Here is a 20,954-nt window from a genome sequence, read left to right as displayed (position 1 = left end):
AGGGGAAACTGAGGCACCCCCACACTATTCAGAGGAAACATTAAGAACAGTCCCACTTCGTCACATCTCTCCCCCCTTCGAGATCGAACTGAGCGGGGTCACTTTAGCCGGTGACCTGGGGAAGTTCGAAGCCACCAACGTTCCCATGGATGCCCCAGCATCTCTCCCATTCCTTGGTAGGAGTTACACCAGGCCCTTCCAGTTTCACGCCCTCCCTTAGGTCAGGGGTGGTCGATAGCACTCGCAGGCCGCATGTGGGAAGGTTTATGCAGCCCATGCCCTTTGGCCACCCCAAGAATGTCTCCCCATTGACCATCACCTTCTACTCCCACTGGAGGTCCGGGGGGCCTGGCCCCAGGAAACTCCACACAGACATATAGGTTGGGGTCAGGAGTGGGAGCCTGTCCACATCCCCAACCACCTGGCTGACGGAGTCTATGGCCTTGGGACCCAGCAAGGGAGCTAGACACCGGGGCTTTTCCGCAGGGTCCCCTTGGTTCAAATCGCCAGCCTGCTCAAAGGCAGTGAGGTGGGCATCCACACCCCCCCCTCCTTAACCAGGGGCAGCAATTTAGTCTCGAGGTTCCCTGCGGAACTGGCCCCCCGGGATCTATCCCCACTCACCCCGGGGAGGTCCCCTAGGCCTCTCCGCCCCACCACCGCCAGTTCATGCTGCTGCTGCTTCTGCAGCTCTTTCTCGGGCTCTCGCTGTCTCCCACGGTCCTCTTGCTCTCTCAGACTCAGCTGCAATCCCGTCCGTCTTGATCCCCCGATGGGGAACCCGATCATGAAGACCCTCGTCTGGTCGGGGACAGGAGTCTTGGCGATGCCTGGCTCCCGCTTCAGCTGCTCCCAGATCCTGCTATAGCCCCAGTTGGGGTCAGGAATCTGTTCCTTAGAGTGGTCGTCCTCCTCCAGCTGCACGATTAACTCTGCTTTGGTGAACTTTCCAATGCTCAACCCTCTCTTTCTGCACAGGGTTACAATGTCCTTCTTAAGGAGACGGTGACAGGCCATCACTCCGCTCCTCCCAAGTTGTTGTGGACTCACAGGCCCGTGTGTTCTCAGCTCCCCACGGTTTCCAGGGAGAACCCCTAGTGTGCCAGCCCTTCTCGAGGTCACCACCTCTTTGCCAGGGTCGAGCTGCAGACTCCTCCGCCCCTGAGACTGCTCACTGCAGTCCCCAGGGGGACCCCATTACTGCACAGTACTTCTCGCTGGTCACACACTCCCAGGGGTTAACCGCCCCCCGAAACCGCTCCTCTCTGAGCCTTCAGCAGGCCTGGTCCTCGGCAATCCCCCTTCGTGTTACTGCTCCCCAGTCACTTACTGCAGGAAGCGCCATCCACGGGGTGCAGTAGATCCCACCGCTACCACCAATTGTCACGGAGTTCCTGGGCGATGCTCTGGAACTGCTCCCCATGAAGTCAGTCAGGACTCTGGGGTAGTCGCCTTTCTGTGAGCAGCCTGTCTTCAGGACACACAGCTCACACAGCTTCCACCTTCCTGGGTCTGACCTCGGAGCATTCAGCATCCTCTGCCTCTCCGTGCGCTTCCCACAGCGAGTCCGCTCAGGCGGTGCTCCTGGGGAAGCCAGAGGGTCCTGCACCCCAACTTCGCAGTCAGACGTGACTCTCAGCCAGCCAGTAAAACAGAAGGTTTATTAGACGACAGGAACATGGTCTAAAACAGAGCTTGCAGGTGCAGAGAACGGGACCCCTCAGCTGGGTCCATTCTGGGGGGCAGTGAGCCAGACAACCACGTCTGCACTTCACTCCATGTCCCAGCCAGCCCCAAACTGAAAAACCCCTCCAGCCCCTCCTCCTCTGGGCTTTGTTCCTTTCCCGGGCCAGGAGGTCACCTGATTCCTTTGTTCTCCAACCCTTCAGCTCTCACCTTGCAGGGGGGGAAGGGCCCAGGCCATCAGTTGCCAGGAAACAGGGTGTCGGCCATTCTCTGTGTCCAGACTCCTGCACACACATGCCCTCTAGGGCACTGCAATGATCATACACCCTTACCCCACCACCTAGATACTTAAGAACTGCCTAGGGGAAACTGAGGCACCCCCACACTATTCAGAGGAAACATTAAGAACAGTCCCACTTCGTCACATCTCTCCCCCCTTCGAGATCGAACTGAGCGGGGTCACTTTAGCCGGTGACCTGGGGAAGTTCGAAGCCACCAACGTTCCCATGGATGCCCCAGCATCTCTCCCATTCCTTGGTAGGAGTTACACCAGGCCCTTCCAGTTTCACGCCCTCCCTTAGGTCAGGGGTGGTCGATAGCACTCGCAGGCCGCATGTGGGAAGGTTTATGCAGCCCATGCCCTTTGGCCACCCCAAGAATGTCTCCCCATTGACCATCACCTTCTACTCCCACTGGAGGTCCGGGGGGCCTGGCCCCAGGAAACTCCACACAGACATATAGGTTGGGGTCAGGAGTGGGAGCCTGTCCACATCCCCAACCACCTGGCTGACGGAGTCTATGGCCTTGGGACCCAGCAAGGGAGCTAGACACCGGGGCTTTTCCGCAGGGTCCCCTTGGTTCAAATCGCCAGCCTGCTCAAAGGCAGTGAGGTGGGCATCCACACCCCCCCCTCCTTAACCAGGGGCAGCAATTTAGTCTCGAGGTTCCCTGCGGAACTGGCCCCCCGGGATCTATCCCCACTCACCCCGGGGAGGTCCCCTAGGCCTCTCCGCCCCACCACCGCCAGTTCATGCTGCTGCTGCTTCTGCAGCTCTTTCTCGGGCTCTCGCTGTCTCCCACGGTCCTCTTGCTCTCTCAGACTCAGCTGCAATCCCGTCCGTCTTGATCCCCCGATGGGGAACCCGATCATGAAGACCCTCGTCTGGTCGGGGACAGGAGTCTTGGCGATGCCTGGCTCCCGCTTCAGCTGCTCCCAGATCCTGCTATAGCCCCAGTTGGGGTCAGGAATCTGTTCCTTAGAGTGGTCGTCCTCCTCCAGCTGCACGATTAACTCTGCTTTGGTGAACTTTCCAATGCTCAACCCTCTCTTTCTGCACAGGGTTACAATGTCCTTCTTAAGGAGACGGTGACAGGCCATCACTCCGCTCCTCCCAAGTTGTTGTGGACTCACAGGCCCGTGTGTTCTCAGCTCCCCACGGTTTCCAGGGAGAACCCCTAGTGTGCCAGCCCTTCTCGAGGTCACCACCTCTTTGCCAGGGTCGAGCTGCAGACTCCTCCGCCCCTGAGACTGCTCACTGCAGTCCCCAGGGGGACCCCATTACTGCACAGTCCTTCTCGCTGGTCACACACTCCCAGGGGTTAACCGCCCCCCGAAACCGCTCCTCTCTGAGCCTTCAGCAGGCCTGGTCCTCGGCAATCCCCCTTCGTGTTACTGCTCCCCAGTCACTTACTGCAGGAAGCGCCATCCACGGGGTGCAGTAGATCCCACCGCTACCACCAATTGTCACGGAGTTCCTGGGCGATGCTCTGGAACTGCTCCCCATGAAGTCAGTCAGGACTCTGGGGTAGTCGCCTTTCTGTGAGCAGCCTGTCTTCAGGACACACAGCTCACACAGCTTCCACCTTCCTGGGTCTGACCTCGGAGCATTCAGCATCCTCTGCCTCTCCGTGCGCTTCCCACAGCGAGTCCGCTCAGGCGGTGCTCCTGGGGAAGCCAGAGGGTCCTGCACCCCAACTTCGCAGTCAGACGTGACTCTCAGCCAGCCAGTAAAACAGAAGGTTTATTAGACGACAGGAACATGGTCTAAAACAGAGCTTGCAGGTGCAGAGAACGGGACCCCTCAGCTGGGTCCATTCTGGGGGGCAGTGAGCCAGACAACCACGTCTGCACTTCACTCCATGTCCCAGCCAGCCCCAAACTGAAAAACCCCTCCAGCCCCTCCTCCTCTGGGCTTTGTTCCTTTCCCGGGCCAGGAGGTCACCTGATTCCTTTGTTCTCCAACCCTTCAGCTCTCACCTTGCAGGGGGGGAAGGGCCCAGGCCATCAGTTGCCAGGAAACAGGGTGTCGGCCATTCTCTGTGTCCAGACTCCTGCACACACATGCCCTCTAGGGCACTGCAATGATCATACACCCTTACCCCACCACCTAGATACTTAAGAACTGCCTAGGGGAAACTGAGGCACCCCCACACTATTCAGAGGAAACATTAAGAACAGTCCCACTTCGTCACAGAGGGGCCCAGGGGTTTTATCCTGGGGGAGGCTGGGAGGTGCCCTGTGCTGACATTCAGAGGAGGTTTGTGGCCAGGGGTGCTGGAACAATTTGTACAGTGGGGGTGCTGAGAGCTATTGAACCAAACTGTAAACCCATGGAAACCACTTCAAGCCAGGGGGTGCGGTGCACCCCGAGCTCCAGCACCTATGCTTGTGGCATGAGGGGGGGAGGAGGAGGAAGGATGCCTGGTCCTGGGTGATGGAACTGCCTCTGTCAGCCCATGTAGGACCTGGAGTCCCAGCTGCCTCTTGGCAGGGACTTATCCCTGAAGGAATGTGGGATGTGTGAGAGGCTGGAGTGATTCCCAGGGGAGGGGCAGCTGCTGCCTCGCTGGTGAGTCCCTGGCCCCTTTGCAAGGCCTGTGGTTGGCAGGGAGGAATGGGGTACTAGTCTGAGAAAATCCATTGTGTTCTCTGCTAAGGGGGCCCCTAGTCAGTGGGCCCTCGGGGAGCTGTCAGCCCACAAGCACTGGCTGCTGGCAGTGCTCATCCCCTGCGTATTCATGGGATATCCCCACCCCTGCCTGGGTGGCCCTGTCTGCTCCACACCCGCTTGGCCCTGTCTGCTCCACACCCGCTTGGCCCTAAAACTCCTATAGAGGGATAGGCTGTCATGGCCTCTGGCACTGAACCTATCTCCTTGCTAGAGAATGTGGCCCTGAGGTCTGGGCTTCCTTGCCCTGACTCATGGACTCTGGCAGTCTTGGAGCTCTCTGTGGGAGGAGTGAGGGCTCCTGGGGTAAGAGGCTGGAAGGGCTAAATCAGCAGAGGGAGCTTCCATGGCAGGGCTGGGACAGTTCCCTCTGGCCCTCGCATGCTGGGACAAAGGGAGTCAGCCTGAACTGCTGATGGTTGCTTTGCAGGGACATGCATCAATGTCTATGCGGCCGACATCGTGTTCCTGGTGGATGGATCCTCCAGCATTGGGAGGGCCAACTTCCGCATGATCCGAGCCTTCATGGAGGACCTGGTCAGGCCCTTTGTCCATGTGGTCGGTGAGAGCGCGGTGCGATTCGGGGCAGTGCAGTACAGCGACGACCCCAGGTGAGTCCCAATGGTCCTGTTCCCCCCTGCCAGGCACACGGGGTGCGGGAGGCTCCTGCAGCCCTGTCCCTGGTGGGGGCGCCTCTCTGTGCTCCTGGGGGTGGCTCCTGGGGTTCCAGTCGCCAAGGGAGCTCGGGATGCTTGGAGTGGCCGCAGAGCTATCTGCTGGGGGAGGGAGTGCTGCGAGTGCCTCACACCTGCTACTGACAGAGGAGGCCCAGCCTCTGCTCATGGGCACTGTGATCGGTGCCCCTTGGTAGCCAGTGAAACGCCTTCATTGTCCTAGGCTGGGCAGGGGGAGGGGGAGAATAAAATATCTAATTACCCCCATTGCCCCTGCAACCCCTAGCACACTTTCTAAGGAGCCCCATTACAGATAACCCACTGACCACCTCTGTAGTGTCATTGCCTCGCTTCCGTGGAGCCGCACCCTAGGGATACATGGAAAATGACCCATCCCCTACAGAAACCCTGTGGGTGCCCTGGTAGCTTCCCCTGAGGAAGCATGTGGGCCATGCAGTTACTGTGTAGGGATCCTGCTCAGAGCGGGAGTTGGCTGTGTTGTGGTTTTCCCCCATCCCCCTGGGATTGTGTTTGTCCCCAGGGTCGAGTTCACGTTTTCCCAGCATCCCAATGGGACGGAGGTCAAGAGGGCCGTCCAGCAGCTGAGCTACAAGGGCGGGAACACACGCACAGGTGCCGGCCTCCGGTACATCGCTGACAACTTCTTTGGGCCCACTCAGATCCGGGCTGGAGTCCCAAAGGTACCTCTAGAGAGACCCTGCTTATGCCATGGCCAGGGAATGTGAGAGCAAAACGCTGGCCTATCGGTTCTCCTCCAGTGGGACCAGAGAATGCTGATGGCTAGGCCGGTCACTCGTCTCCCTCTGTGCTGGAGGGGAGCAGAGCTGGGTGCTTGGCAGGAGCGGGTGGGTTGCTACATCCTCTCTTCTTCGAACCCCTGTGTAACATCTATCCAGTTCCAAGTCTTTCTCCATAACAGGGGAGACCATGGGGAGGCAACATGCTCCAGCCCAGTGGGACTGTCTGACTGCTGCTCCCCTTCTTCCCAGTGTGGGCCCCTCCAAACTCAGCTTCTGGGGGTCCCAGTCTCACATCTGCTGTGCTTTGGCTGAGCCAGATGGGGGCACTGGCCTTGGGGCCCTTCCTCCCTGAGGTGGGCCCCATGGCTCGTGTTGAGCCTGGCAGCTGGTGTGGAGTTGGCCAGCCCCCGCCTGACTTGCCCTTGCCCCTTCCTGGCAGGTCTGCATCCTCATCACAGATGGCAAGTCTCAAGATGACACTGAGCAGCCGTCCGTGAAGCTGAAGGCTCAGGGCACTAAGGTCTTTGCTGTGGGTAAGTGACTCCAGGAGCCCAGGGGTGTGTCTGCCTTCATCAGGCTGCTCAGGACTCCCACCGCTGGCCAAAGTGTCCCTTTGGTGCAGGGGAGCTCTAGGAGGAAGGCAGAGCCATGCATCCGTCCTCTGATCTTGGCCAGTGCAGCTGCTGGATGAGAGTGGAAGCACCTGGCCAGGCCTGGAATGAGCCTGATCCTCTAGCATGGGAGGGCAGGGGGAGTGGATGGTACAGGGGTGTGAGGCTAGGGAGCTCTGGCTTGCTGGCCACTGCAGGACATTACAGGGCACTGCAAGGGGGGTGGGAGGTGGGAGAGTCTGAGGCGATGGGCCAAGGGCCCCGGGAACCCAGCACACCATGGCATGTGCTGCAGCTCGCTGTGAATGTCTGACACTGTAGCAGCCAGCTAGGGCGAGTAAGAATGGGGGGGTGCCACTGTGCCAGCCGGTGGGTGGAGGGGGACATGGCTCAGGGCATACCTGGGGATTATTCCTAGGAGAGAGACTCACCCGCTCACTGGCTCTCCACCCCCTCCAGGGATCAAGAACGCAGACCGCGCGGAGCTCACACGTGTGGCCTCCACTCCCACAGAGGACTACTTCTTCTACGTCAATGACTTTAAGATCCTGGGCACCCTGCTGCCGCTGGTGTCCCAGAGGGTGTGTGCCAGCACCGGAGGGGTCCTGCAGACGGGTAAGGGGCATGTTGCACCTAGTGCTCTCGGCCTCCCCCCTGCGATGGCTCAGCCCTGGACGTGCTTTGGAATGCCGTGTTTGATCACATCTCTCCTGTCTGCTGTGCCCTTCTAACCCACGAGACCACTACAGCCTGAGGGATTTTGGCAGTCTCCCCACTTGGCTCTGCTTGGCAAGATACTTCTCTTTCTGAGTCTCGGGCACTGGCTGTCGCAGCTGTTTCTGATGCTGCAATGGAAGGGTTAAATTCCACCTTCCCCTGTGTTTCTGGAGATGAGCCCCATCCTGGAAGTACATCCCGGCGTCTAGGGCTCAGTGCTATGTCACGCTGTGGCATTGTTTTGTGGTGATGGGGCGCTGTGTCGGTTCGCTTTGGCCCCACGGTCGCTGCCCTACCCAGTTGATTCCCCCCCACCCAGAAAGTTTGAGTGAGAACGTTTTCATGATTCTCTTCTGATGACGTTCTTCGCTGTGGCAGAGGCCATCCGTCCCCGAGCGGGCTCCCTGCGTTGGGCAGCTGGGACTTAGAGTCTGCGCCGTGGCTCTGTGCGTGTCAGCCCTGGGGAAGGTGGGGTGCCAGCAGGGAGCCTGACTGCTGCTTCCCTTCCCCTAAGGTCCGCGGGTGTACAGCGGCCCGTCCAATCTGGTCTTCGTGGAGCAGGCGGTCAACATGCTGAGGATCCGCTGGACTGCGGCGGGTGGCCCGGTCACAGGCTACAAAGTCCAGTATGTGCCGCTCACGGGCTTGGGGCAGCAAGTTACAGCAGAGATGCAAGAGGTGAGAGCTTCCCTTCCCAGCTATGGCCGGAAATCCGCCTGCTGGGCAGGCTCGGCAGAGAGGCCAGTGGGACTGAGCTGCCCCCCCTTGCTGGGAAAGGGGGTTTCTCTGGCTGAGGCACATTGGAAAGGGTGTGCCTGCAGCCTGCCCTCTGGGTGAATAGAGCCTGTTGGCTTCTCGTGGCGGCGGCTCTGACTCCTGCTCCAGCACCAAACCCCTTAGGGAAGTGAAGGGTGCAAAATCTCATATGGAGCCCACCTGTTCCGTGGGGCCTGGCTCAGTGGGCCATGCCATCTGGACAGCAGGAGGAGGCTGGTGAGCAGGCAGGGTGTTCGATCTCTCTGGCTGAAGAGGAGAATGCCTTTGGGTGCCTTTGAACAGGTCAACCTGAGCCCCGGGGAGACGAGTGCCGTGCTGAGCCAGTTGATCGGAGGGACGGATTATCTGGTCACTGTCATCGCCCAGTATGCCAACAGCATTGGGGAGTCGGTCTCTGGCAAAGGACGCACTGGTGAGTAACCTGCCCTGCTCCCCATCCAAGCACCCCCTGCACTCCCACACCTCGTCCACCTGCCCAGAGCAGGAGCCAGCCTGCACTCCCAGGCTCCCTGGTGCCCTCTGAGCCAGGGGGATTCCTGATGGAAGAGCCTGGTGAGCTTGGAGTCCAGCCTGGGGCTAGAAAGGTCAGCTACCATGTCCATGCACCATTGTCTGAGGATGGGCCCCATTACAGGGTTGGGGCCTGGCTGAGCCCACCCAAGGATGGGACAGGGCTGCTGGACCCGCTTCCAGCTCAGTTTGGGGTGAGTGGGACTCCTCATGCCTGTGACCCTGGCAGGCTTCCCATGGGAATGGGTGACTCCCTCTGGCCTCACCATGTGCTCACTCCATCATTGCCACCATCTTGGATTCTGTGGCTGGATGACCGTGCTGGGATGGGATTGATAGGGTGTGAGTGCCGCTGCCGAGCCGGGCACTGGGCTCTCGCGCTGATGGTTTTTGGTGGGTCCCACAATAGCGTTGGCTCTGAGGCGTTGGTGGGCTTGGCAGCGGAGAGATGAACTGTATATGGGGAGTCTTTGAGTCAGTGTTTAGTATCCCGAGGATGCTGCCCAGTGGAGCGTGACAGTTTTAGGGCTGCTCCGCCAGATGCTGGGATTTGGCCCCAGACTGGCTAATGACCACCCCTGTCCCCTCCTGCATCGCCCCAGGGCAGCTTGCTTTTCTCCTGGCACCAAGGCGCCTCTTGACCCCGTGCGAAGGGCTGGCGGCTCTCTGGGGCAGGAGTGTGTGAGGGTGATGGCCTTGCCCCCATTCTCTTTCAGGGGCCCTGTCTGGAGTGTCGAATTTCCGAGTGGTGGAGGCTGGGCCGTCCTTCCTCAGACTGGCCTGGGGAGCTGCCTTGGAGAACTTGCAGGGCTACCGGATCACCTACATGGCCCGAGGTGAGGGCGGAGTGCGGGCGATTGGGCCGGGGAGGCGCTGCCTCTCCTGTGGCTCTGCAATGTGGGAACATCCCCCTGGGCTGTGTTCTCTGCCACAGGAGAGCTGCCAGCCAGCCCGGCTACAGACCCTTGTCCCTCATGTGTAGGGTGTGGAGCCTGGATCCATTCCAGGAGGGCAGGGGAATCCAAGCCTGGGCAGGTCTTTCTCCACTGCCCTAGGACTCGGCTGAGTGGGAGGGTTGGAGGAGAATCAGCGAGCACGGATCTCTGCTCCCTTCGCTCTTTGGCTGCACCACCTCCTCCCCACACCCTGTCTGTCCAGCAACTTTGTTAGCCACAAACCCCAAGGAGCAGACAGCTGTGACGTATGAACTCCCTCCGAGGCAGGCAGACACAGAGCCAGTTGAATGGCCTCTTGTTCCCATGGGAGGCCGTGCTGTGCCGGGATCAGTGCAGGGCATCCACTGTGCCCAAAGGGGGTGGGTGGTGCTGCCAGGATCTCTGTGATGTGGCGTTCACGTGGCCGAGTGAAGCCCAGGCACCCCATAGGTGAGAGCGGATTCCAGCCCCAGCTCTCCTCTCGCTGCAGCTGTATTTGTTGTGGGGGAATGTGTGGGTCCAGGTGCTTCTGTATATTCTGTGTGTGTGTGTGTGGCAGGGGGGAGGGGGTTGGAAGGGGTTGGGTGTGTGTCCTGGGGTGTGGGTGTACAGGACTGGTTTGTGTGTACGGGAGGAGATCAGTACATGTGCTGGGGGTGTACATGTGGAGGTATGTACATGGGGTACAGTGTGTGCTCAGAAGAGTGAGTGTGTGTGTGTGTGTGTGTACAGGGGCTCTCTGAGCATGCTGGGGTTTGGGCAGGGGTATAGATGGTTTCAAGCCCTCCACCCCAGTGCTATTTTCTGTAGGAAGCTGCACCTGGAGCTGCCCCTCCCCAGCCTGCAGCCATCCCAGTGCATGTGGCCCTGGCAGCACTCCCAGTGCACCTCGCCCTACATGCTGCCACACCCGGCTGCCATGGCAGTGCATCTCCCCAGCAGAGAATGCTAGCCCTGAGGGCACAAAACCACTGCTGAGCTCATCTGAACCACCCCTGTGCCCTGCCCAGACCCAGTGCCTAACTGAGGGGGCCAGCTTAGAACTGTATGTGGAGATTTCCCTGCCATCTTCCCCTCCTTTCATGGCATCTGCAAGGGAGTGCCAGGACTTGCCTACAGCTCCCTGCCAGGGAGTGCAAGCAGGGCCCTTGCTCCCTTTTCCCAGCCCTGCCTGGTTGGGTTGAGCCCCTGATCTTTGTTTAGCTTCTTGCACTGGCTGAGCCCTGCTGCTGGGAATGGGGGCACAGAGCTGGGCTGAACGTACTGAGCGCACATAGCATGTCTGCTCATGCTGCTAGCCATGTGCTTGCACACGTGTGGGAGGCCAAGTGTGTTCTGTGCTGCATGTGCCTGCATGTGCTCCCCCTCGCCAACCCACCTGGGCACCAGAGTGTTCCAGTCCTGACCTACTGCATGAAGGAAAGGCCTGTCTGAAGCCCCACATAGCTTGTGTTCTGCAGCCTGCCCAAGGCTGGGGTGGTGTCCGGCAGCACCAGAGCCCCCTGCCTTCCAATGGATAGTCCCCCCTCGTGCTGGGCCCCACTCATGCGTCGCTGTCTGTGCCCATCCCAGGTGAGGCTCAAGCGGAGGAAATGAGCCTGGGGGCCAACGCTGTGTCTGTCACACTCAGCAATCTGCGCCCCAACACTGACTACATGGTCACACTTCAGCCTATCTCCCAGCGGCAGACGGCAGCGCCGGCCCAGCTAACGGGCCGAACCCGTAAGTACCATCTGCTCAGACAGCCAGAGCCTGGGGCTGCCAGAGGGCATCTGACTGGGTTTTCTTCCGGCCAAAAATGACTTTTTATTTCTTTTTTTTTTAAAAAGGAACTTTCTTTTTTTTTTTTTTTTGCAAAATAATTGTCTGATTATTGAAATGTTAGTTTTTCATAGGACTTTTCTCCATATTTTTATAAAAACTCTATCAACATAGTTCTCAAAATCATCATCAACATTTTCTCTTTGCCAAAATCCTGGTTTCCAGGAAGGAACCATGGTTTTCAATAGGCAAAACATTTCTAAAACGCTTTTGATAAAAATGTCAATCCAGCTGTGTGAAAAGTGTCAGGCAAACTGGAAAATGGGCCCACTTCGAACCCGCTGAAATGAACACCACTCCCACATGTTGTGAAATTGTTAGCTCGTGTTTTTTCAACCATATCTAACTCAGGTCAAGTACAAAACGTGCATATCTCAGATGCAGCATAACACCCTTCACTTTGACCCGGGGATTTTTAAATGAAGAAGTGATTTTGATCTCTCTCTCTCTCTAATCACCTGAGCATAGAATTTTTTGGTAAAGTATCTCTGATGTATTTTGAGACTAGTATTGGATATATGGTTTATGTGACGCAATCCACTTTTAAAATAATGCATGTGTGTGGACTTGCATTTGAAGCTGATTGGTGCATGTCCATGAAGTGCACATGCATCATTCCTGGGTGTATTTTTCTGAAGAGTTTTGTGGGGTATTTATATTTTGAGATTACCGGTGAAGGGAACTGTGCTTATTTAGGGGCAGAGTTAAGGTTATTGTGTCTCTTATGTGAGCTGGCAATGCAGAAGGGTGGCTGGGCTGGGCTGGGCTGGACTCTGCAGTATATTTGGCTGCCTTGCAGGTTGCATGGAGGCTGAGCTCTCTGGGTCTCACATTTGTGCCATGGTTGTGTTTTGTTTGATTCCCTCTCCCTCCAGTGCGTTTGGAAGGGGTGCAGCAGCTGTCGGTTCAGAACATCTCCCAGCAGAGAATGCTGGTGACCTGGCGGGGTGTGAGTGGAGCTACTGGATACCGGGTCTCCTGGGGGCTCCCCTCAGGTAAGTCTACCAGACTAACTAGAGCTCTCTCCCCATCCCAAAAACCAGTGGCAGGGTGCTGTAGACTGAACGGTGGACACGGTTCTCTAGACCTTCTGGCTGGATGGTGGGGTGCTGAGCTGTGGTGCAGGCTCTAAGGAGTGGGTGGGTGTGGGTGGGGGGCTGGCATGCCTTTCTTCCAGCAGAGCAGATACACCCCTCCCATGGGACAGGACTCGTCTGTAGTCAGGTGCATTATGGGGCAGAGGGTCCCAAACTGTGTTCTCTGGAGCACCTGCTGCTGAAGTGTGGAGAGACTGGAGAGTCCAGAGTGGCTGGAGGAGAGGCGAGTGAGGCAGCATGCTGAGGGGAGAAAGGGACCAGGGGGCTGGGCAGGATGCCCAAGACAGAAAGGGACCAAGTGACAGGCAAGCACATACAGGGGGAGAAGAGGAGGGCAGGTGGCAGAGCTGCTTGAGAAGTTGGGGGTGAGGGGAAGAAAGTTTGGGGGCGGGGTGGTGGAATGAGCAAAGGGGGCCGGGGTGATGAACTTCTGTCAAGAGAATCTTTATCACTCTGAAGGCAATTCAGATCCACACCTGCTCTCCTGCTGGGCCTTGTGCCAGTCCTAGGGGTGTAACAGCCTGGGGGAATGGTGGGGAGGGGCCATGCTCCAGGCTCTCTGTCCGTTCTCTGGGAGACTCTGCGCGGCCCTGCTCTTGGAGTACTGGGGATCTCTCCTTCTGCCCCGAGACACACGGAGAACCAGGCCAAATCACACCAGACTGAAAGGGGTCCATGTGTTCCTGGAAATGACCTCACCACAAGCTTTGGGGTTTGCGCAGCTTCTTGGCCAGGTCAGCCACATTGTCTGTACAGAGCCCATTGCTGAATCCCTCCAGGAAGGCCCACACATCTGGGTCACAGGTGCAGGGCCCAGGTCTGCAAACCTCTTGGCATAGAACTCTGGGAGTCCTGCTTGTGGAGGATGGGTAGGATCAGGCCCTGTATGTTAGTCACCTGTGTCTGAGGTGGGGTGGAGTGCAGGGAGCTTTCTTGTTCAATTATCCCCCATGTTCTCTATTAACATGAACAGATTTTACTGACAAAGCCACTTACGGCTGGGTGTGGGAGTAGTGTCAGGATATTTGCTGGCCTTTGGCAGCCCAGAATCCAAAACCTGATGAGATGGGCCTGGGGTATGGCCTGGTGTATGGGGGGAGGCTGGATGCCAGACTAGACTTCATCTGCTATGTTGTAGACGCAAGGATACTGGATTAGCAACGCGGCTCTGGCCCCGTGCAATCAAGAAATGGGATAGCGGACTGGAAGGGCTGTTGGTCTGGTCTGATGTGGAGTCCCTGGTGTTGCATGGGGCTCTCAGTTGAACGGACGACCTGGAATTGTGCCTTAAACCCTTTTTCTCTGGATTATCTCAGGCCAGGACATTCGGAAATTTGATGTGGATGCCAGCAAGAATTCCTACCTGCTGACAGGGCTGCAGCCAGACACAGATTACCTGCTGACGGTCATTTCACTCTATGGGCAAGTGGAGGGGCCCCCAGCCTCTATTAGGAGAAGAACAGGTGGGTGCATGGCCATGGGAGAGGCTTCCCACTGCTGAGGGGCGGGAGGCAGGGTCTGTGCCAGGAAGCTGGTGGCTCTTTGGGATAACTGTAGTATTTGTACTCTAGTAGCACCCAGAAGCCCCAGTCAGGGCTCTATTGTGCCAAGCCCTGTTTCGATTGTGACACTCCCCAGGAGCGAGGCACCTCACCATCACCTGTCTTTAGCATGAGGAGGTCACGTCTGTGCGTGCTGTGGATCAGCTCCCGGCAGCCACTGGCAGCTCAAGCACTGCCTTCCAGATCCCCGCAGGCCTTGCTCTCTGTACAGGTAGCAATCGGCACACACCAATGCCTGAGTCCTCAGAGCGTGCAGTGCACCGTCCGGCCCCTGATTCACCGGCCACCTAGAATTACCAGGCCTGCTGTTCCCAAAGGAATCGTATGCACCAGCTTGTCAGCTCAGGAGCAGCACTTTGCTTAACACACAGCACTGAGATATATTGATAGTGAAAACTAGAACAGAGATTCCTGTAATAGTGAGTAAGGGTATCAGAAATAAATGGTTACATACAAAACAAAATCATCACCAGCTTTCTAGGTAACTACATAAACAACTTCTCCTCCTGTCTGAAGAAGCAGATCTTGCCCAACATGCTTTCCAGTGTTGTCAGCCAAGCCTGATGGAGACCCTTCTTTCATGAAGTAAACTCACGGTCTGTTAGCTTCCTAGGTGAAGGATGCCAGGGTGTCTTTATTAGAGCAAATCTTTGATGTGCTGTAATGATGCTGGTTCTGCCGGGACCCAACTGAGAGTGTCAATTCAGGACAAATTGCTTAAAGCAGGGCAGTTACAGCCCAAGGCTGGGGTTTCTATGCACACCAAGGCAAACCAAACCAGCCAGACAGAGAAGACTTTGGTTTTACCCCACTGGTTAACCACAAGTCACACAAGCAATTCCCTTAGACACTCCAGTTTCCCAGTATCACCACCAATGCCACTCATTATGGGGACAGATGGTTATGAAAACCAGTACCCCAGTAAAAGAAAAAAAGGTTCTCTCGATCCCAAAGCACCAAGCCCCAGACCCTGGTCAATATACAAGTTAGATCTTACCCACAAATCATGCTGTTGCCAGTCCTTTAGAATCTAAAATCTAAAGGTTTATTCATAAAAGGAAAAAGAGATGGATGAGAGCTAGAATTGGTTAAATGGAATCAATTACACACAGTAATGGCAAAGTTCTTGGTTCAGGCTTGCAGCAGTGGTAGAATAAACTGCAGGTTCAAATCAAGTCTCTGGAGGACATCCACAGCTGGGATGGGTCTTTCAGTCCTTGGTTCAAAGCTTCAGTGTAGCAAAGTCCCTCCAGAGGTATGAAGCAGGACTGGAGACAAGATGGAGGAGCTGCAGCAGCTTTTTATATTCTCTTGCCATGTGGTCTCTGCTTTCTTTGTTCCAAAGACAAGCTGTCCCTCACGTGGCCTGGAAAAACCTCAGCGTTCTGTCCATAGGCATGCCCCTGCACACCTTGCTGAGTCACAAGGCATGTCTGCCTTCTCTCAATGGGTCAATTGTACAGCTGATGGTCCTTAATGGGCCATCAAGCAGGCTAGGCAGAGCTGACACCAACTTTTCTGGGGTGTCACACAGAAGCATAAGTTTGAAATACAGACAGTATAGAGCCAATATTCATAACGTCAACTATAAAAATGATACACACATACAGATCGCATAATCATAACCAGCAAACCATAACCTTTTCTGGGACACCTCGATTCATAGATACTATGGTCAGAAGGGACCATTATGATCATCTAGTCTGACCTCCTGCACAATGTAGGCCACAGAATTTCACCCACCCACTCCTGCAAAAAACCTCTCACCTATGTCTGAGCTATTTAAGTCCTCAAATCGTGGTTTAAAGATTTCAAGCAGCAGAGAATCCTCCAGCAAGTGCCCCGTGCCCCATGCTACAGAGGAAGACGAAAAACTTCCAGGGTCTCTTCCAATCTGCCCTGGAGGAAAATTCCTTCCCGACCCCAAATATGGCGATCAGCTAAACCCTGAGCATATGGGCAAGATTCACCAGCCAGATACTACAGAAAATTCTTTCCTGGGTAACTCAGATCCCACCCCATCTAATATCCCATCACAGGCCATTGGGCCTATTTACCATGAATATTTAATTACCAAAACCATGTAATCCCATCATACCATCTCCTCCATAAATTTATCGAGTTTAATCTTAAAGCCAGATAGATCTTTTGCCCCTACTGCTTCCCTTGGAAGGCTATTCCAAAACTTCACTCCTCTGATGGTTGGAAACCTTTGTCTAATTTCAAGTCTAAACTTCCTGGTGGCCAGTTTATATCCACTTGTTCTTGTGTCCACATTGGTATTGAGCTTAAATAATTCCTCTCCCTCTCCGGTATTTATCCCTCTGATATATTTATAGAGAGCAATCATATCTCCCCTCAACCTTCTTTTGGTTAGGCTAAACAAGCCAAGCTCCTTGAGTCTCCTTTCATAAGACAGGTTTTCCATTCCTCGGATCATCCTAGTAGCCCTTCTCTGTACCTGTTCCAGTTTGAATTCATCCTTCTTAAACATGGGAGACCAGAATTGTACACAGTATTCCAGATGAGGTCTCACCAGTGCCTTGTATAATGGTACTAAAACCTCCTTATCCCTACTGGACATACCTCTCCTGACGCATTAGCTTTTTTCACGGCCATATCACATTGGCAGCTCATAGTCATCCTATGATCAACCAATATTCCAAGGTCCTTCTCCTCCTCCGTTACTTCTAATTGATGTGTCCCCAGCTTACAACTAAAATTCTTGTTATTAATCCCTAAATGCATGACCTTACACTTCTCACTATTAAGTTTCATCCTATTACTATTACTCCAGTTTACAAGGTCATCCAGATCCTCCTGTATGATTTCCCGGTCCTTCTCTAAATTGGCAATACCTCCCAGCTTTGTATCATCTGCAAACTTTATTAGCACACTCCCACTTTTTGTGCCGAGGTCAGTAATAATAAGATTGGTCCCAAAACCGATCCCTGAGGAACTCCACTGGTAACCTCCCTCCAATCTGACAATTCACCTTTCACTAGGACCCGTTGTAGTCTCCCTTTTAACCAATTCCTTATCCACCTTTCAATTTTCATATTGATCCCCATCTTTTCCAATTTAACTAATAATTCCCCATGTGGCACGGTATCAAATGCCTTACTGAAATCTAGGTAAATTAGATCCACTGCGTTTCCTTTGTCTAAAAAATCTGTTACTTTCTCAAAGAAGGAGATCAGGTTGATTTGGCACGATCTACCTTTTGTAAAACCATGTTGTATTTTGTCCCATTTACCATTGACTTCAATGTCCTTAACTACCTTCTCCTTCAAAATTTTTTCCAAGACCTTGCATACTACAGATGTCAAACTAAGAGGCCTATAGTTACCTGGATCACTTTTTTCCCTTTCTTAAAAATAGGAACTATGTTAGCAATTCTCCAATCATACGGTACAACCCCTGAGTTTACAGATTCATTAAAAATTGTTGCTAATGGGCTTGCAATTTCGTGTGCCAATTCCTTTAATATTCTTGGATGAAGATTATCTGGGCCCCCCGATTTAGTCCCATTAAGCTGTTCGAGTTTCACTTCTACCTCAGATATGGTAATATCTACCTCCATAGCCTCATTCCCATTTGTCATGCTACCATTATTCCCAAGATCCTCTTTAGCCTTATTAAAGACTGAGGCAAAGTATTTGTTTAGATATTGGGCCATGCCTAGATTATCCTTGACTTCCACTCCATCCTCAGTGTTTAGCGGTCCCACTTCTTCTTTCTTTGTTTTCTTCTTATTTATATAGCTATAGAACCTTTTACTATTGGTTTTAATTCCCTTTGCAAGGTCCAACTCTACTTGACTTTTAGCCTGTCTCACTTTATCCCTCCATGTTCTGACCTCAATACAGTAGCTTTTCTTGCTGATCCCTCCCATCTTCAACTCCCTGTATGCTTTCTGCTTTTTCTTAATCACCACTCTGAGATGCTTGCTCATCCAGTTTGGTCTACAACTTGTGCCTATGAATTTTTTCCCCTTTCTCGGGATGCAGGCTTCCGGTAGCTTCTGCAGCTTTGATTTAAAGTAATCCCAGGCCTCCTCTGCCTTTAGATCCATAAATTCTTCAGTCCAATCCACTTCCCTAACTAATTTCCTTAATTTTTGAAAGTCAGCCCTTTTGAAATCAAAAACCCTAGTTGCAGATTTATTTTTGTTTATCCTTCCGTTCAGTTTGAACTGAATTAGCTCATGATCACTTGAACCAAGATTATCCCCTACAACCATTTCTTCTATGAGGTCCTCACTACTCACCCAAAACCAAATCTAAAATGGCATCCCCTCTAGTCAGTTCAGCAGCTACTTGATGAAGGAATCCATCAGCTATTGCATCTAGGAAAATCTGAGCCCTATTATTATTACTAGCACTTATCCTCCAGTCTATATCTGGGAAGTTATAGTCTCCCATGATCATGCAGTTTCCATTAGTATTTACTTTATTAAAAACATTAAAAAGGGCTCTATCCATATCCAAATATCCGTACACCCCAAGCACTATCCCAGGGGAGGCTCTAATAGTTTTCTTCCCCAATGTAATTTTTGCCCAGACGGACTCGGTCTTACCCATTGCATCGCTTCTTATTTCTTATTTAGAAATTTATTATTTGACCCCCTTTATATAAGATTTGGTGCCACTGCAGGACCTTGGTTGCAACCGTGATCTATACGGTCTCAGTTCAAGTCCATAACGTCACATGTGCACTTCAAGTATTGTTCTCCCTGCCCACTCTTTACTTCTTCCTATTGCTTTTTCCTCGCTGAAGCCTTTGCAACCCTTTGTCTGCATTCCGTTCAGCCGGCTGAGGGGAGACCCAATGTGAAGCAGACAATACTTAATATCCATGTAAGCAGCTAGACAGAAACATTTCTTGACTGACGGAAAACCTGTTTTTTCATCTTTGCGGATGACCAGTCCCCTTGACTTGACCTAGAGAACATAATTTTCAGTGTATGTACATAACAACTTCTTACGAAACCTCTGTACATGCGTTTCCCGATACTGATGATGAGTGCGACACTGGCTTTTGTTTGTGACCTCGCACGGCACTCTTTGGTGAACTAGAAGTTATGTACCAGATCCAGGAGATCCCCATAAGCCCTGTGCACCCCCTCTGTGCTCCTTGCTAGTTGGCAAGAAGAGATTCTTGTGTCACGCAGATAAACACCCATGGACATGCAATGAAGAGAGAGGTCAAGGCCCCAAGAGCTTATGCTCTGAGAATGTCCAGAGGGCTGACAGGACGAGCAGCTGGGGCAGTACAAAGTACTAGCAATGCACATGGCCCCAGGCTTGGCTGGTGTCCCTCTCATGGGAGAGCGATGCACAGGGGGAGACAGCAGCTCTGCATCCCGGTGTGGCTGGGTGCGGATTGATATGGTACTGAAGGGATCCTGGCTGAGAGAGCGCTTTGTAATGTCCACAAAGCGGGATGAGGTGGCACCTACAGTCGAGTGGGGAGGAGGCTGGGACTGGGGCTGCTCCTGCAGAAACAGTCCTGACAGTACCCCTGCTGGTTGCCCCCAGCAGTACCATCCCTGGTGCCCTTGGCCGGGTCTCCAGGGGGTTAATGCCATTCTCCAGGCCAGGGCACCGTAGCCTTTCCTTTCCCACAGGTCTCTGGGGAGGGAGGCCCCTATTGTAAGGGGGGGCTCAGCCCTGGGAGTGCCCCCATGGCACAGATATTTCTGGACACATTCTAAAGCAGAGGGAGATGGGGAGTTATTTTTCCCTGTGTCTTTTTCTGGCTGGGAGCGTCAGTTGTTCCAGGCCTGGCTCTTCATCCCCTCTCTTGGCATAGTGGCTCTCTTGCCAGTGCAGCCCTCCAGCTTGCCAGTCCTGCAGACTGAATCCCTACTCAGAGCAGGCTCCACCAAGGCAGTGCCAGAGCTGGCTTCCCCCATGAGCTGCCAGGGAAGGACCCTCCCTTGGGGGAGGGTATGCAGCCCAGTTGGGGAGTAATTAGCGACAGCTGTGGCGGTGCCCACCACCTCACTTCCCAAAAGGCTACTCTGGCGGGGTGCCCAGCTTTAGGCTCAGCTTGAGAGATGGATTTGGAAGCCTAAGTGTTTCCCTTCGGTGGGCGCCAGGCTCTGTCGAGAGCCTTCATGCTGCTGAGCTCAGCCTGGCCGCCTGTCTCTCCTTCCTCTAGAAACAGGCATAGTCCAGTCCCTGAGGACCGTCATTCTGGGCCCAACTTCCATCCAGGTGGCCTGGAATATCATCCGCGATGCCCGTGGTTACCGGCTGGAGTGGAGAAGAGCAACAGGTAGGCTGGCCAGGTCCCCAGGGCAGGGAGTGGGGAAGGCTACTGGAGAGGCTGAAATGCCCTGTGTCTGCGTGGGGGTAGGGTGATAGATCCCCATCCCGGATCTCCACAGGCTCAGCTGGGCTCCAGGTCTGGCTCACAGGCTGGCCAGGTTCAGGGGGATCAAGCTGCTGGTGCAGGAGTCCCTGGGAGGACGAAGGGGAGGAGAGGTGCTGAGATTCAGGGCTGGGAAGCAGCAAGTGACTGCCTCATTTCCGCCCCCCCCCCCATCCCATTCTGGTTCTCAGGTGCTGACCCCCCACAGACTGTGTCCCTGCCCACCAACATCAACAGCTACCAGCTCACCGGCCTGCAGCCAGCCACGGACTATCGCATTACCCTCTACACCCTGTACGACGGGAGGGAGGTGGCCACACCCGTAACCATCTCCCAGACAGGTGAGTGAACGCCCCTGGGCCCACCTGGGTGGAGTGGGCAGAGGAGGGTTCCCAGAGCCTAGAGGTGCCCAGTGCACCATGCAAGTGGCTCTGTGACATCCTACCAGCGTTTTTTGGGGTGGGTAGCCCTCCAAGT

General features: G+C 54.5%; 1 protein-coding gene across 5 annotated transcripts in view; it reads left to right on the top strand.

Moving 5' to 3' along the window:
* COL7A1 (collagen type VII alpha 1 chain) overlaps positions 1 to 20,954 on the top strand; it is a 132,839-nt gene that overhangs the window by 26,322 nt on the left and 85,563 nt on the right. For all 5 annotated transcript variants that reach the window (XM_075130311.1, XM_048857965.2, XM_048857964.2 and 2 more), the window contains exons 3-14: positions 5,065 to 5,245; positions 5,850 to 6,009; positions 6,509 to 6,602; positions 7,140 to 7,295; positions 7,912 to 8,075; positions 8,457 to 8,586; positions 9,401 to 9,520; positions 11,192 to 11,341; positions 12,316 to 12,435; positions 13,854 to 14,000; positions 20,265 to 20,381; positions 20,669 to 20,818. In XM_075130311.1, the coding sequence (XP_074986412.1) occupies positions 5,065 to 5,245; positions 5,850 to 6,009; positions 6,509 to 6,602; positions 7,140 to 7,295; positions 7,912 to 8,075; positions 8,457 to 8,586; positions 9,401 to 9,520; positions 11,192 to 11,341; positions 12,316 to 12,435; positions 13,854 to 14,000; positions 20,265 to 20,381; positions 20,669 to 20,818 (1,689 nt within the window). The remainder of the gene's footprint in view (positions 1 to 5,064; positions 5,246 to 5,849; positions 6,010 to 6,508; positions 6,603 to 7,139; positions 7,296 to 7,911; positions 8,076 to 8,456; positions 8,587 to 9,400; positions 9,521 to 11,191; positions 11,342 to 12,315; positions 12,436 to 13,853; positions 14,001 to 20,264; positions 20,382 to 20,668; positions 20,819 to 20,954) is intronic.

Source organism: Caretta caretta, chromosome 7 (genome assembly GCF_965140235.1).
Source record: "Caretta caretta isolate rCarCar2 chromosome 7, rCarCar1.hap1, whole genome shotgun sequence".
Lineage (NCBI taxonomy): Eukaryota > Metazoa > Chordata > Testudines > Cheloniidae > Caretta > Caretta caretta.
This window is presented reverse-complemented; position numbering and strand designations above follow the sequence as displayed.